At 42.2% G+C, this 17,950-nt stretch overlaps 1 protein-coding gene across 5 annotated transcripts in view; it reads right to left on the bottom strand.

Moving 5' to 3' along the window:
* LOC106578137 (amino acid transporter heavy chain SLC3A2) overlaps positions 1–17,381 on the bottom strand; it is a 30,789-nt gene extending 13,408 nt beyond the window's left edge. For 3 of the 5 annotated variants that reach the window (XM_082965337.1, XM_082965336.1, XM_082965335.1), the window contains exons 1-10: positions 16,589–17,371; positions 14,582–14,772; positions 13,332–13,505; positions 12,578–12,669; positions 12,215–12,354; positions 10,801–10,913; positions 10,486–10,622; positions 10,259–10,384; positions 9,707–9,911; positions 1,460–1,508 (exon numbers count right to left, since the gene is read on the bottom strand). In XM_082965337.1, the coding sequence (XP_082821463.1) occupies positions 1,498–1,508; positions 9,707–9,911; positions 10,259–10,384; positions 10,486–10,622; positions 10,801–10,913; positions 12,215–12,354; positions 12,578–12,669; positions 13,332–13,505; positions 14,582–14,772; positions 16,589–16,797 (1,398 nt within the window). In that variant the 5' untranslated portion in view covers positions 16,798–17,371 and the 3' untranslated portion in view covers positions 1,460–1,497. Of the gene's footprint in view, positions 1–1,459; positions 1,509–7,813; positions 9,440–9,706; positions 9,912–10,258; positions 10,385–10,485; positions 10,623–10,800; positions 10,914–12,214; positions 12,355–12,577; positions 12,670–13,331; positions 13,506–14,581; positions 14,773–16,588 lie in introns of those variants that run through there. The other 2 variants (XM_014156759.3, XM_045701626.2) reach the window with 2 other exon arrangements.
* Between the last annotated feature and the right edge of the window lie 569 nt (positions 17,382–17,950).

Raw genomic sequence — 17,950 nt, 5'->3', positions numbered from 1 at the left:
AGAAAAGCCTCTCAGAGTGCTGATCTAGGATCCATTTATCCTTTTAAATCACAATGAATATGATTACATGGACAAAGGGGGAGCCTGATCCTAGATCACAGCACTCCTACTCTGATATGCTTGATACACATGGCCCTGGGTAACTAGGTGATCCAGACAATTAGTCACGTTAAAGGTTTTGTCAACAAAGTTGATTTTCATCAAACTGTGGATCATAAAATCTATTGAACGGCGTGATGATGCCGAGGCGGCGAACAAGAGTGTGAAAGTATTCAAACGAAGGGAAGAAGAGAAACAGAGGAGTGTGGGGGCAATTTTCTACTTTCCTCAGATAAATAGAGAATGTACAGAGGAGGGGGAAAGACTTGAACACAACTTTTTTCTCCCTTTGTTATTTTTCTCATCCTTCCATCACTAAGAAAAGAACTGATAAAAAGAGCAGAAAGAAAAAAGGGAGAGGTGCGATCAACATTTTCTTTACGGTAATGTTGTAATAATGGGGCTTGGAACTCACTTGTGTTAATAATGTCGTAATTAAATAATGTGGGGCGGCAGGTAACCTAGTGGTTAGAGCGTTGGCCCAGTAACCGGACGGTTGCTAGATTGAATCCCCCCCGAGCTGACAAGGTAAAAATCTGTCGTTCTGCCCCTGAACAAGGCAGTTAACCCCACTGTTCCTAGGCCGTCATTGTAAATAAGAATTTGTTCTTAACTGACTTGCCAGGTTAAATAAAGTTTAATTAAAAAATACAAATTAAAGATCTATTACGACGAGAGTATGAGACGAGGGCTTCACCGGCACAGAAAATATAACGACATTTTAATAGCTTAATTTTATTGCCGAAATGTGTATCTCTTCTCGAGCTAGAGAAGAGATACACTATAACAGAAACAACTAGGAAATCAACGTTACGTATTGTGTTTAATCTACATTGGAAGAACGTTCTGTGTCTTTCCACACGTTATGAACTGTATGTAGAACCTTTACGGTCCAAACTAACAGAATCAGGTGACCAAAGCTAAAGATGAAAACGATATTTTTTGGTTGTACATTTCTCATTACTTTTTATAATTTCAGCGAATATTTATATTTATATATATTTATATATACTTCATATTTATGCGGTCCAAGTCCGATGCTTGCCAGATACAGTTAAACTACACATATTGTCTTTTGGAAATTAGAATTTTTCTCTCATTACATAAAATATTTGTAAAAATACTCAGTGCAGATTGGATTGAATTCCTAAATCACTAATGAACTTAAAGGTCATAAGGTCACGGTGAAGGTAAAAGCTACAGAGTAGCCTACGCAGAAATATAATATACCTGCAGTCATTAAGTAGTGGTTCAATTATTCGGAAATCAAAGTGGAATGTGTTGTTTAAATCGGTCACTGCTAATCACATTTTATTAAACAGATAAATAAAAATCATTGATTAGTGAAAAGGGAACTTACTCTCGTCTCGGGGCTCTGGTCAAGGTTTGAACAGGTTCTCAGATGCCACCTGAATATGGGGGAAAAGTACGAAATATATATATATATTTTTAATATTACCAAACTATTTTAACATGCATTTTTCAACCTGTGAATCGTTGGGAGAAAAGCATCCTTTAAATCCAACAACAGGTTTCTGCTCTGACATAAGGACTGGAATTGTGCACGTTACCTCCAAAAAATTACCAAATGTACCATTAAATGAATGAGTGAATTTTAAGGGATAATTTTTCAGAGTTTACCCAACACCTAAAACATGGTATTATATACCAGCAGTGCCTCACAGCACACAATGAGAAAACAATATATAAACAAGACGGCACATAAATTGGACACAGACAGAAATACTCCTTCAAACAAATATTATGAGGTAATAATGGAACAAACAGCATCAACAGTCTAACAATAGAACTACATGGGAGACTCCAGCCTGGACACCCGTAAAATCAGACTCCAGCATGGACACCCGTAAAATCAGACTCCAGCCTGGACACCCGTAAAATCAGACTCCAGCATGGACACCCGTAAAATCAGACTCCAGCGTGGACACCCGTAAAATAGACTCCAGCGTGGACACCCGTAAAATCAGACTCCAGCATGGACACCCGTAAAATAGACTCCAGCGTGGACACCCGTAAATCAGACTCCAGCATGGACACCCGTAAAATAGACTCCAGCGTGGACACCCGTAAAATAGACTCCAGCGTGGACACCCGTAAAATCAGACTACGGTTAGAATCCTCAGATGATGAATACATCAGATATCTTTACTAGACGACCCTGGGGATCTGTAACCTAAAGGATATGTAGGGTATCATAGATAAACATACAGTAGGTGAATCACAAGGATATTTGTTGATGCAGATGTTTCGATCGCAAGCCTTTTTTTTTCTCTCCGCTACGTCTCGTTACGATTCGGCTGCAAGGCCTTTTTACAAGACAACTTAAATCTCCATTTAAATCAACATCAAAAAAAATCCTTTTGTCTGTGTTTTTCCAAAGTTATATGTGTGAAATGAACTGGTTTGGGCTATAGATCAGAACACAACAAGGCAGGTTGTCACCAGCATCTCATTGAAGGACTCTCTGTTTGTCTGACAATGAGACTAGCTACAATGAGACTTCCCATTTACCTTTCAGTAATCTAGTAGACGCTCTTAGCTAGGTAAGACAACCAAATGTCAGTCATAGTCAGTACATGTTTTCATGCATTTGCAACCTCCATTTACACGTTAATTATAATGGCTCAACAATACGAACAGGCTAAGAAAAGAGATGCAGACTTACCATTCATCCCTTCATCACGATCACGTCAATGGTAGTAACACACTGTACATACGGCATCGCTCTAGTGCATGTGTGTTGTGAGTGTGTCTGTGTGTGGTGCATGTGTGTGTGTGTGTATGAGAGAGAGAGAGAATGAGAGCGAGAGAGAGAATGAGAGCGAGAGGAGAGAGCGAGAGGAGAGAGCGAGGAGAGAGCGAGAGAGTCATAAGAGCGGTTATGGGCCGCTGTCGCTCTCTCGATTCCTCTGATCTCACCTCTGTGTGTGTGTTCTCTGATCTCTCACACACCTCGTCATCCTGGAAACAAAGTGACATTAACACACCACAGAGCAGTGGCCCAGACCTTGAACACAGCTCTCTCTCTCTCTCTCACACTGTCCCTCACTCTCGGTCTGTCCCTCACTCTCTCTCTGTCCCTCCCTCATTGTCTCTCACTCTCACTGTCTGTCTGTCTCTGTCTGTCCCTCACTCTCTCTGTCCCTCCCTCACTCTGTCTCTCACTCTGTCTGTCTCTCTCTCTTCTGTTTTTCTGTGACCTTTTCTTTTAAAATATATATATATTTTTAAATACTCTTAAAAATACTCAAAGAAGTTTATATACCTCTTAACAGTAGGCCCAATGGTGAAATGTATTACAATAAGTTCTAATATCAAAACAACTTTAGAAGCACTTAGACAATGAATCTTTCAGTCTAAGATGATGGTAATGATAATGAGGATGTTGCTGCTACTGATGATGATGAGGATGAAGAGTGACACAGTAAGATCGAGAGGCTGTCAATGACTGTGCACCAGTCAGGGGGGTGGTTTCGCACCGACGGGGACTGGGACACGGTGTGTATGTGGGGGTGTTTGGTTAGTGGAATTCACCTTGGCGGCAGGCTATTCTCTCAGACAGCAGCTAAAGAGACAAAAATACTTAGTGAAATATGTAACTTTTTTTGGGGGGGGGGGCGACCAAATTCACATAGAAATGTGAGTTATAGATCTGTCATTCTCATTGAAAGCAAGTCTAAGAAGCGGTAGATCTGTTCTATGTGCACTATTTCTATTTTCGGAGCTTAAGTTTCATTTTTTGCATCTTTTACTTTCGGTTTTGTACACCAGCTTCAAACAGATGAAAATACTATATTTTTGGTTATGAAAATGGTACAATGATTCTCTACACTATACCTGCTAATTTTGTCACATAGACTGAAATTAGGCTAACTATTAGAATTTTAGCAGCCAGGAAATGGAGGAGCGATTTCTGCATAGTGCATCTTTAAAAGTTGATATGTAAATGGTTTTAAAGTTGATATGTAAATTGATTTAAAGTTGATATGTAAATGGATTTAAAGTTGATATGTAAATAGGTTTAAAGTTGATATGTAAACAGGTTTAAGTTGATATGTAAATGGTTTAAGTTGATATGTAAATGGTTTAAGTTGATATGTAAATGGGTTTAAAGTTGATATGTAAATGGTTTTAAAGTTTAGAGTACATGGCTTTTAGCTGACACGTTTATCCCGACTTGTCATGCGTGAATACCACAGGAGGTTGGTGGCATCTTAATTGGGGAGAACGGTTCGTGGTAATGACTGAAGTGGAATGGTATCAAATACATCAAACGTACGGTTTCCATGGTGTTTGATGCCGTTCCATTCGCTCCGTTTCGGTCATTATTATGAGCCGTCCTCCCCTCAGCAGCCTCCTATGGTACATACATTTGACGTATGGGTGGCCCGAGCGGCAATCAAGCCCACGACCCTTGGCATTGCAAGCGCCTTGCTCTAGTGTTTTTGTCAAGGGCCTAAGAAGACAGTAGAGGTCACCTTCACTGAAAGAGACACAGAGACGGCCATTTGTACATTTTAGGCTGATTTCCAGAGCAGTTTTGTAAAATCTAAAGACTATTGAGTTCAACTGTGTTGAAGAGTAGTGAACAACATTTACACATAGTTCAACTTGTAATTTAACTACATTTTGCAGTAGCTTGGTGGTAGTTGAATTAAATTCAAATCTTGGTAGTATTTTCAGTAGTAGCACTCTGTTTTACCATGTAGCGGTGTAGCTAACTACTGGAACTACACACTACTGTTTTACCATGTAGCGGTGTAGCTAACTACTGGAACTACACACTACTGTTTTACCAGGTAGCGGTGTAGCTAACTACTGGAACTACACACTACTGTTTTACCATGTAGCGGTGTAGCTAACTACTGGAACTACACACTACTGTTTTACCAGGTAGCGGTGTAGCTAACTGCTGGAACTACACAGTACTGTTTTATCATGTAGCGGTGTAGCTAACTGCTGGAACGACACACTACTGTTTTACCAGGTAACGGTGTAGCTAACTACTGGAACTACACACTACTGTTTTACCATGTAGCGGTGTAGCTAACTACTGGAACTACACACTACTGTTTTACCAGCTAGAGGTGTAGCTAACTACTGGAACTACACACTCCTGTTTTACCATGTAGCGGTGTAGCTAACTACTGGAACTACACACTACTGTTTTACCAGCTAGAGGTGTAGCTAACTACTGGAACTACACATTACTGTTTTACCATGTAGCGGTGTAGCTAACTACTGGAACTACACACTACTGTTTTAACATGTAGCGGTGTAGCTAACTACTGGAACTACACAATACTGTTTTACCATGTAGCGGTGTAGCTAACTGCTGGAACGACACACAAAATGTTTTATTATTATTATTATTGCTAAAAAAATTAAGAAAATATGGTTGAAATAAAATTTATTTTTCAGCATCAGACCTAATTCTCATGTGAAACATAGTTGGTGTTTAATAGGGTACATCCTGTTAACACCTGACCTATTTTTGTAATTTGTAATCTATGACATTTCACAAACTACTTTGGATGTAGATAACTACTTTTTCAAAGTAACTTTAGTTTTTCTTAATGGTTAAATTAGTGTAGCTTAAAACTTCTTCAAGTTAAATTGGTAGCTTGGTAAAATATGATTTCAGAGTAGCTTCTCCAACAGTGGATTTCAATACATACGATGTAAGATAACTTAACACGTAAAGACTAATGTAAAGATGCCAAAAATATCCACAGGCCAATGTAATAGCGATATTTATGTCTAATAATTCTTAACTTCAATCGAGGTCTTTCAAAGATATTTGATGGTGGGTGCATTTCTGTCTAGATCAATTCATAAAGCTTTAATCGCCAGATAGAGGTTGAATTAAAATAAAGATACAAAATAATTCACCAACATTATGATAAAGATATAAATATATATATATATATTATTATTTTTTTTAATCGTACAATATTACTAGATAGGTCATCAAAAGTCTATTTTTTTTTAACCAGTCAAATGATTGAAACGAATCATTAATAAATGTATGTGATAATGAAAATAATGAATAGACTGGATGTAAAGTCATTTAGGGGGTAACCTGGTAACCGTGGTAAATTGGGGTTGTCGACGGTAACATAAACCACAGGTTGACGGGCCTTTGTCTAAGTGTGGCTTTGGGAAATTTCTTACACACAAAGCATTACATCTGCCAGCACAGAACACACATGACTGAACACACACACACACACACACACACACACACACACACACACACACACACACACACACACGACTGCATCTACGTGACTGAACACACACACGACTGCATCTACATGACTGAACACACACACACCCGACTGCATCTACGTGACTGAACACACACACACACAACTGCATCTACGTGACTGAACACACACACACACACACGACTGCATCTACGTGACTGAACACACACACACACACACAACTGCATCTACGTGACTGAACACACACACACGCTACTGCAAGTAAAAGCACATTTCAAGTATCAAGTTGTGTGACGTGCACTAGTACAGTGAAATGCCTTTCTTGCCAGCTCCAAACCCAACAACACAGTAATCAGTTTCAATGTAGCACGTTTTCTACAGGTGTACAAATGTTAAAAAATTCACTGTGGTTAAAGATGTGTACGGCCATTACAATATAATAAAGAGTCAACGACATGTGTGGCATAGACGAGTAGTCCCATACACACTTCAGTTAAGAACAAAATTCTTATTTACAAAGATGGCCTACCCCGGCCAATCCCGGACACCGCTGGGCCAATTGTGCACCACCCTTTGGGACTCCCAATCATGGCCGGTTGTGATGCAGCCTGGAATCGAACCAGGGTCTGCAGTGGCGTGTGTGCATAAGAGGGAGACGTATGTAATGTATCGGTACTTCTCTTACTCATTGTCTCACCATCGTTACATCAACCTTTGCCTACGTGTGGTTTTGTAGAAGTTCTCATCTCTACATATGCCAGCACTGAACACACACTACCGCATCTAAAAACACACGACTTCACAGAGACCAGCGGGGGGGGGGGGGGGGGGGGGGGGAGTACCCAATTGTCATACTTGAGTCAAAGTAAAGATACCGGACTTAAAAAGTGAGTCACAGTAAAATACTACTTAAGTAAAATGTCAAAAACTAAATACTTTTACTCAAGTATCAAAACGTTAAAAAAAATATATATAAATAATTTCACATTCCTTATAATTGGGCAAACCAGACGGCACCATTTTCTCATTTTAAATTTATGGCTAGCCAGGAGCACACTTGAAAAGTAACGAGTACTTTTAGGTGTCAGGGAAAATGTATGGAGGAAAAAAAAAAAACTTATTCTCTTCAGGAATGTAGAGAAGTAAAAGTAGTCAAAATATAAAATATAAAAGTACACAGATATACACGAAATACAAGTTTTTAAATAAGTACTTTACACCACTGCAGCAGACTGAACAGTCAAATCCTTCTAGCAGTAAATGAGAAACATCTTGGCTGTGGGTAGTCACCTGTATCGAGAGGGGGGAGGTTTAATAAGGTCATAAGATACTGCCTGAGATCCCTGCTCTTTCTGACATACTTAATCACACCTGGAAAGCTCCTGTGCAAACAAGGGTTAACGGTAAGCGTGTGGCATTAAGCCAACGTCACTCACACAGATCATAAGACGGAGGCATACACATATGAATCACACACTTTATTCTGTGTAGGAAAGTGACAGAAACAGAGTCGATGTCTGTCAACAAGCAATATTACTTGGCTCAACTTTCATTCAGAACAACTTCAAGCAGTAGGATCTTGCCTTCTCCTACACTATAAACAGCACTATTCACTGTAGAACAACTTCAAGCAGTAAGACCTTGCCTTCTCCTACACTATAAACAGCCCTATTCACTGTAGAACAACTTCAAGCAGTAGGACCTTGCCTTCTCCTACACTATAAACAGCCCTATTCACTGTAGAACAACTTTAAGCAGTAGGACCTTGCCTTCTCCTACACTATAAACAGCCCTATTCACTGTAGAACAACTTCAAGCAGTAAGACCTTGCCTTCTCCTACACTATAAACAGCCCTATTCACTGTAGAACAACTTCAAGCAGTAAGACCTTGCCTTCTCCTACACTATAAACAGCCCTATTCACTGTAGAACAACTTCAAGCAGTAGGACCTTGCCTTCTCCTACACTATAAACAGCCCTATTCACTGTAGAACAACTTCAAGGCAGTAGGACCTTGCCTTCTCCTACACTATAAACAGCCCTATTCACTGGAACACAGATTCAAAAATCAACAATTTTTACTGGTCTGTTTTAGCCCCCTCCTAAACAAAGGGAAAGGTCAATAGGACAGCCTGTCCTGGTCTGTTTTAGCCCCCCTCCTAAACAAAGGGAAAGATCAATAGGACAGCCTGTCCTGGTCTGTTTTAGCCCCCCTCCTAAACAAAGGGGGAGGTCAATAGGACAGCCTGTCCTGGTCTGTTTTAGCCCCCTCCTAAACAAAGGGAAAGGTCAATAGGACAGCCTGTCCTGGTCTGTTTTAGCCCCCCTCCTAAACAAAGGGAAAGGTCAATAGGACAGCCTGTCCTGGTCTGTTTTAGCCCCCCTCCTAAACAAAGGGAAAGGTCAATAGGACAGCCTGTCCTGGTCTGTTTTAGCCCCCCTCCTAAACAAAGGGAAAGGTCAATAGGACAGCCTGTCCTGGTCTGTTTTAGCCCCCTCCTAAACAAAGGGGGAGGTCAATAGGACAGCCTGTCCTGGTCTGTTTTAGCCCCCCTCCTAAACAAAGGGAAAGGTCAATAGGACAGCCTGTCCTGGTCTGTTTTAGCCCCCCTCCTAAACAAAGGGAAAGGTCAATAGGACAGCCTGTCCTGGTCTGTTTTAGCCCCCCTCCTAAACAAAGGGAAAGGTCAATAGGACAGCCTGTCCTGGTCTGTTTTAGCCCCCCTCCTAAACAAAGGGAAAGGTCAATAGGACAGCCTGTCCTGGTCTGTTTTAGCCCCCTCCTAAACAAAGGGAAAGGTCAATAGGACAGCCTGTCCTGGTCTGTTTTAGCCCCCCTCCTAAACAAAGGGAAAGGTCAATAGGACAGCCTGTCCTGGTCTGTTTTAGCCCCCTCCTAAACAAAGGGAAAGGTCAATAGGACAGCCTGTCCTGGTCTGTTTTAGCCCCCTCCTAAACAAAGGGAAAGGTCAATAGGACAGCCTGTCCTGGTCCCAGCAGCAGTTTATCCAGCGAGACAGAGCTGTCTACATCTAGGTTTTCAGAGTCTGTACTCAGCTTGACTTCAGCCTGCTGTGGAAGACCCAGGTCTGGGAAGAGAAGGAGAAATCCTGTCAGTATTGTAATGTATAGCATGATGATGTTTTTAAATCATGTTTTCTTTTCCCCCCCCTGTGAGATTTTAATTGATTTTCATGATATACTCACGTGTCATTTGGAAAAGACAAATATATTTAAATAACAAGGCAAGATGGCGCCGACAGATGATCGCCTCGCTTCGAGTCCTTAGGAAACTACGCAACACAAGCGTTTTGGTACACTCGCATTAACATCTGCACGTGACCAATAAAACTTACCTGGGTGGTCGAGGGCCATGTATAGGGTGGCAGGGGTGGAGCCCCAGTTGACAGCCGTCACATATCTCTCGCTCTGGTCCCACAGACGCAAGAAAGCCAGGGATGAGGAGGAGGAGTGGAGGGGGAAGTAGTCCCCGTGAAGGAGGGAACGTTCTTCACCCCTCAGGGCAGAGAGGGTCTTAAACCACAAACAAGTCTTCTGGGCCTGGACAGAAGAGAGACCAAGAATATTTTCTGTTGGAGGGTTTGAATCCTAATCTGCATTTTGTCAGATACATGTTGATTGAAGTACACTAGACCAACAGCCCTCTATAATGGGCTCCCGAGTGGCGCAGCGGTCTAAGGCACTGCATCTCAGTGCTAGAGGAGTCACTACAGACTCTGGTTCGATTCCAGGCTGTATCACAACCGGCCGTGATTGGGAGTCCCATAGGGCGTCGTTAGGGTTTTGCCGGGGTAGGCCGTCATTGTAAATAAGAATCTGTTCTTAACTGACTTGCCTAGCTAAATAAAAGGTTAAATAAAGGTTAAAGAGACAGAACCAGTCTGTACCTGAGCAGTCTGGTTCTCAGCCTCAGTGTACCACAGCATCTGAGGAGAGGTGGAGCCCTGGTCAACTCTTCCTATCTCATCTCCATAGTTGAAGACAGGAGTTCCAGGCAGAGTGAAGAGCAGTAGCTTGGGGAGAGAATAAATATTTTATTACCCCTCCAGGGTAAATTGGTTTCGTCAATTAACCGCAAGTACACCGTCACGCCTGTAGGAAGGATTTCCTGTACCTGGTAGAGCCGGACCAGCTCTGGTCTCTCCACCATGCTAGCCAGGTGGTTCCCCCTGGTACCTCCTAGTCCCCAGGCTAGAGAGCTCTGTTTCTGGGTAGAGATCAGGTACTGGATGGACTTGGCTCTCTGGATACCTGGAGGATGAGATGGTTAGGTTTATGAAGAGATTTAAGGTTATGTACATGTGTTGGTAGTGTGTCTTCATATTGACTTTTGTCATATCATTACGGTTAGTTTGGTAATTCAGATTTATGTGTAGGGCCATTTGAGCAAATCATCCTCCTCCTTATGGTCTTCTTCGTCACTGTTTACCTGAGTCTGTAGGGGTGTTGAGGATATCAGACAACATCAGGTCAACACCAGAGGAGCTGAGAAGATGAGAGACATCAGAGGAGTCCAGACCATCTTCCACTCCTATGAGAGCTCTGGAGGAAGAGGAGGAGTTTAGAACAGTCCATCTACCACTCCTATGAGAGCTCTGGAGGAAGAGGAGGAGTTTAGAACAGTCCATCTTCCACTCCTATGAGAGCTCTGGAGGAAGAGGAGGAGTTTAGAACAGTCCATCTACCACTCCTATGAGAGCTCTGGAGGAAGAGGAGTTTAGAACAGTCCATCTACCACTCCTATGAGAGCTCTGGAGGAAGAGGAGGAGTTTAGAACAGTCCATCTTCCACTCCTATGAGACCTCTGGAGGAAGAGGAGGAGTTTAGAACAGTCCATCTTCCACTCCTATGAGAGCTCTGGAGGAAGAGGAGGAGCTTAGAACAGTCCATCTTCCACTCCTATGAGACCTCTGGAGGAAGAGGAGGAGTTTAGAACAGTCCATCTTCCACTCCTATGAGAGCTCTGGAGGAAGAGGAGGAGCTTAGAACAGTCCATCTACCACTCCTATGAGAGCTCTGGAGGAAGAGGAGGAGCTTAGAACAGTCCATCTACCACTCCTATGAGAGCTCTGGAGGAAGAGGAGGAGCTTAGAACAGGTTCAATATTATTCTCAATGGACAATCTCTATTGAAAGTACATTTTAGTCTAGGACTAAGTTAAATCTGTGTCCAGCAGGATCATAATAAAAATGACATGACAGCAGGGAACTGATCCTAGATCGGCACTACCACTCTGAGACGCTTCATGAACACAGACCGCCTACCACATTCCTCCTGGATAGCCAAGGGAGAAACTTCATGAACACGGGCACAGACCGACATCCACGGTATTCCTGGATAGCCAAGGGAGAGCACTACTCTGTAGTACTGTGCCACTGCAGGGTCTCCATTTCACCACCAGGTGGCAGAAAGCCTCCAGACAGACAGACCATGCATTTCCCCCTTTCCCTGGTTCAGTCTTTATTGAGCTCTGATCCAACTAAAGCCTTCTGACTATACTGATCAAAACAACGTGTCAACTAAGCCACGACCCAGACATTAAAGCCGGTTCTGACCATCAGAACAGATGGAGAGGAAAAGTACTTTTATAGACTATTGAGATGCAGCCGTAAGCCTTGCAGCCTCCCGGCAGCTACCTACTCTCAGTGTCTGTGCGCATGTGAGAGTGTGTGTGTGTGTTAGGCTGGATTTAAAGGAAAAAAAATGTAGAAAAGTAGCTGTGTTTTTTTTTAGGTATCCGTTTGTCTGGTTTGAAAGAGCCTTTATACACTCGCTTGAACTTTTCCGTGTTTGACCTCCAGTTACGCTTTTGACATCTAGTTCCCTGTTTGACCTAAAGTTACCTCTTCTTCACATCATGTTCTGCACCGTTGCCCTGGACGACGCCCCGGACCTTGGACCAATCAGGAGAGGAGCTGGCAGCAGCGAGGCCGGACACCTGCACGCCATCTACACCCATACCCAGCCAGTGTTTAGCAGCAGACTGGAGAATGAATTAAGAATTTGTAATAAGACAAATTTCACATACAGAGTTGCCTCAGCCATTAGAGTAGAACATGACAGAGATGGTTGTTAACAGACAAACAGTCCAGTCACACAGAGTGAGAGAAGAGATTATCAAGGGTATTCGTTTAAAACAGAGAGGCACCACTGGAGGACAAGAGAAAAGATATTCCAAAAAAATGGCACAGATCCCTTTCTCTCACCCCGAGATTGTCCAGTACTTCAGGCAGGAGGTCAGGACTGAACCAGGGGTCAACTCCAGGGTTAGGGGTCAGGTTCAACACCACAGAGATACCTGACAGACAGAAATACAAGTTCTTCAGTCTGGAGGAGATCATTATTAAAATATCCAGATCCATTATCTACTATAATACAATAATACACTATAATAATAATAATACTATAATAATACTATAATACTGTAATAATAATACTATAATAATACTATAATAATACACTATAATACTATAATAATAATACTATAATAATACTATAATACTGTAATAATAATACTATAATAATACTATAATAATACACTATAATACTATAATAATAATACTATAATACTATAATAATACAATAATACACTATAATACTATAATAATACACTATAATAATAATAATACTATAATAATACTATAATAATACTATAATACTGTAATAATAATACTATAATAATACTATAATAATACTATAATACTGTAATAATAATACTATAATAATACAATAATACACTATAATACTATAATACTGTAATAATAATACTATAATAATACTATAATAATACACTATAATACTATAATAATAATACTATAATAATACAATAATACACTATAATACTATAATAATGTTTGTCCCGTTCAGATGAATGGGACAAACAGCCAGGCCTCAGATCAGAGATTTTGGTCGTTTGAGCTGCCACCTCGTGCAGAGCAGACGTGTGCCCCAGTCACTCACCCTTCTGGTGGGCCTTGTCCAGCAGAACCAGCAGGTCCTGGTCAGTTCCTACCCCAGGGTCCATGGAGACCAGGTTTAGTGTGTCTACCCGGTCCTGCTGGACAGTGTGAAGAGGCCCCAGAACCAGGCCCTTCACCTTCAACTGGTCCAGTCTGTCTAGTACCTCCACTACACCTGGAGGGAGAGGAGAGGAGAGGGAGAAGAAGTGAATCCTTCTGCACAGACCAGGCCTTTCACCTTGAGCTGATGCAGGCTAGTACCTTACAACACCTGGAAAGAGGGGGAGGAGAGAGGGAGAAAGGGGGGGAGAGAGAGAGAGAGAGAGAGAGAGAGAGAGAGAGAGAAGTGAATCCTTCACCACAGCCATGTAGAGGTCAGAAGGTGACAGGATGTTGGGGAGGATGTTTGGGAGAAAGGGTTGAAGAGAAAAGAGGAGAGAAAAAGAGGGTGAAAAGGTGGTAGGATGGGGTAAGGAGACAGTGGAAGAGGGGCGTAAAGGAGAACAAGAAAGGGTCAGAGGTCAGCGCGTAGAGGTGATAAGAAAGATAGAAAAGAGAGGTAGTGTGCTTCAGTGAGCAGGAACTGACTCAGAGAGAGCGTGTGTGAATCTTTCCTTCAGTCCCGGTGTGTGAAGGGAAAACAAAACCAGTCAGGTGTTTTAACCGGGAAAAGGGAAGACGTGTCCCCGGGTATGGAATCAGTTTACTGTTAGCCAAAACGGCACGTGAAAACTGAGAGATAGTAAATGGGACCTTGTATCATACAATCAATTTACAAAAGAATAAAATGTGTTGACATTTACATTTTTGTAATTTAACAGACGGTCTTATCCAGAGTGACTTACAGTAGCAATTAGGGTTGTGCCTTGCTCAGGGGCACAGACAGATTTTTCACCTAGTCAGCTCGAAGTTTCAACCATAAAGAAGAAGAGAAGTTGTCCTCTTCAGTTTCATATTACATTCATGTTAGCCAAGTCAGCAGGCTGGAGGACAGGCAGCTGACTTGACTACCTCAATCACAAGCCAGAGAACTCACTGAAACTAGATTCACTTCCTTCCAAGTTTTTCTTTAAATGTAATGGTATCCAACTACATAATGGGACAGGGGGACATGTGTGTGTATATATGAGGACCCTGGTTCCACCCTTATGATCGACTACATTCCCCATAATGCTGTGTATGATATCCTGTTTTATCTTAGTAGATATTCCTGAAGCTAATTGTGTCCCATGTCCTCATCAATACCCTCACCTTTGATTCCCTTGTTGTGGTTGAAGGCACCCAGGTCAGATATCTGATAGAGAGGACCCTGATTCCACCAGTTCATCTCAGGTATGGGTTTACACCTGGGGGCCCGGACAATGATCATTATGGCTCTAGCCAGCATCCCCACGCAGCACAACCAGAACAGCATCAGGAGAACCCAGCGAGTTCTCACCCACCTGGAGGGGAAAATTACCAAAAGAAATTGTCACAGACTGGATAGGTTCAGTGAAAATGTTGTTTTACAGCCATAGTAGTATAATGCCCCTTCTCTTCTAGCAAATCAGGGTTAAGTGCCTTGCTCAAGGGCACATTTTTCACCTTGTCTTCTTGAGTATTCGAATCAGAAAACGTTTGGTTACTGGCCTAACGCTTTAATCGAGTGAAATAAATGTCAATTGTAGAATATAAACTCAGCAAAAAAAGAAACGTCCTCTCACTGTCAACTGCGTTTATTTTCAGTAAACTTAACATGTGTAAATATTTGTATGAACATAACAAGATTCAACAACTGAGACATTAACTGAACAAGTTCCACAGACATGTGACTAACAGAAATGGAATAATGTGTCCCTGAACAAAGTAACAGTCAGAATCTGGTGTGGCCACCAGCTGCATTAAGTACTGCAGTGCATCTCCTCCTCATGGACTGCACCAGATTTGCCAGTTCTTGCTGTGAGATGTTACCCCACTCTTCCACCAAGGCACCTGCAAGTTCCCAGACATTTCTGGGGGGAATGGCCCTAGCCCTCACCCTCCGACCCAACAGGTCCCAGACGTGCTCAATGGGATTGAGATCCAGGCTCTTCGCTGGCCATGGCAGAACACTGACATTACTGTCTTGCAGGAAATCACGCACAGAACAAGCAGTATGGCTGGCATTGTCATGTTGGAGGGTCATGTCAGGATGAGCCTGCAGGAAGGGTACCACATGAGGGAGGTGGATGTCTTCCCTGTAACGCACATCGTTGAGATTGCCTGAAATGACAACAAGCTCAGTCCGATGATGCTGTGACATACCGCCCCAAACCATGACGGACCCTCCACCTCCAAATTGATCCCGCTCCAGAGTACAGGCCTCGGTGTAATGCTCATTCCTTCAACGATAAATGCAAATCTGACCATCACCCCTGGTGAGACAAAACCGCGACTCGTCAGTGAAGAGCACTTTTTGCCAGTCCTGTCTGGTCCAGCGACGGTGGGTTTGTGCCCACAGGCGACATTGTTGCCTGTGATGTCTGGTGAGGACCTGCCTTTCAACAGGCCTACAAGCCCTCAGTCCAGCCTCTCTCAGCCTATTGCGGACAGTCTGAGCCCTGATGGAGGGATTGTGCATTCCTGGTGTAACTCGGGCAGTTGTTGTTGCCATCCTGTACCTGTCCTGCAGGTGTGATATTCGGATGTACCGATCCTGTGCAGGTGTTGTTACACGTGGTCTGCCAATGCGAGGACGATCAGCTGTCCATCCCGTCTCCCTGTAGCTCTGTCTTAGGCGTCTCACAGTACGGACATTGCAATTTATTGCCCTGGCCACATCTGCATGCCTAAGGCACGTTCACGCAGATGGGCAGGGACCCTGGGCATCTTTCTTCTGGTGTTTTTCAGAGTCAGTAGAAAGGCGTCTTTAGTGTCCTAAGTTTTCATAACTGTGACCTTAATTGCCTACCGTCTGTAAGCTGTTAGTGTCTTAACGACCGTTCCACAGGTGCATGTTCATTAATTGTTCATGGTTCATTGAACAAGCATGGAAACAGTGTTTAAACCCTTTACAATGAAGTTCTGTGAAGTTATTTGGATTTTTACGAATTATCTTTGAAAGACAGGTTCATGAAAAAGGGACGTTTATTTTTTTGCTGCGTTTACATGTTTACATTGTAGATTCGGTAATTCAAATTGATTCATAGCAACTTTACGTTTAATTTAGCTAGCAATAGTTAAAAAACATATATATTTTAAAAGTATAAACCAACAACAACCATCTCTTAATTAACTTACCGTGGTGTGCCAGCAACTTTCATGAGCTCTTCCTTCGACAGCCCGGTAAACTTGACAACCTCATCTAGGACCTCCAGCTTCACACTCGACCGGTTCTTCTCAGCCCCAGGTCCGTCCGTCGCCGGTCCGTCGCCGGTCATCCGTAGTTCTCCCTGGTCTAACTCGTTCAACTCGACATCCTTCATTTCTATCTCGGTGTCTTTACTCATCTCCGGGACGATTTGTTTTTTTCCCCTGTAGAAAATACACAGTGTCGACACTTTGTCAAGTTCACCTTAAATTAAAATTAAAACTTTTAACTTTAACGAATGAAGGATAACTTCTTAGACAAAAAAAAACGACTGGACTCTTAAAAGACGTTAAAGTCACACGTTTTCATTTTGAAGAGGTTTTTCCGACACATAAAAAAGGCAGTTTTCCTTTCCTGCTGTGGGCTACAGTTCACTGTTGTGAAATGTAGTCTACTCAATCCAAATCATTATTATATCGTCGTTATTTATATGTTGTTAACTAAACTAGTTGGTTAGTTAGTTAGTTAAGCAAATAACTAACCACCTTCGACCAGAAAACAAACATTCTACCGGCCCAAAACTAACAAAACATATCCAAATGTTTTTGATAATGTAGCTCTCTTATCTCCCAAATGAATAAAAACAAACGTTTGCCTCATAAAATTAACCGTTAAAAAAAAAGTAGAGTCAAGACTCCGTTGAGTTTGCGACAGGTGTGCGTCTCTTCGCGCTCTCTGTCCGTGTGGATCCAACCGCCCAGAGTGGCTCACTTTTGGGTGTGCTGGCAACATATACACTACCGGTCAAAAGTTTTAGTACACCTAGTCATTCAAGGGTTTTTCTTTTTTTTTTTTTACTATTTTCTACATTGTAGAATAATAGTGAAGACATCAAAACTATTTAATAACACACATGGAATCATGTAGTAACCAAAAAAAAGTGTTAAACAAATCAAAATATATTTGCACACTCTTGGCATTCTCTCAACCAGCTTCATGAAGCTTCCGTCAAACAGTTATTGTGCTGAAAGTTGCTTCCAGAGGCAGTTTGAAACTCGGTAGTGAGTGTTGCAACAATTCTTACGTGTTTCAGCACTCAGCGGTTCCGTTCTGTGAGCTTGTGTGGCCTACCACTTCGCGGCTGAGCCGTTGTTGCTCCTAGAAGTTTCCACTTCACAATAACAGCACTTTCTACATTATAGAATAATAGTGAAGACCTCAACACTATGAAATAACACGTGTTCAACAAATCAAACTATATGTTATATTTGAAATTCTTCAAAGTAGCCACCCTTTGCTTTGATGAAAGCTTTGCACACTCTTGGTATTCTCTCAACCAGCTTCATGAGGTA

Source organism: Salmo salar, chromosome 18 (assembly GCF_965601325.2).
Source record: "Salmo salar chromosome 18, fSalSal1, whole genome shotgun sequence".
NCBI lineage: Eukaryota > Metazoa > Chordata > Actinopteri > Salmoniformes > Salmonidae > Salmo > Salmo salar.
The sequence above is the reverse complement of the archived record's forward strand: the minus strand, read 5'-3'. Positions and strand labels throughout refer to the sequence as shown.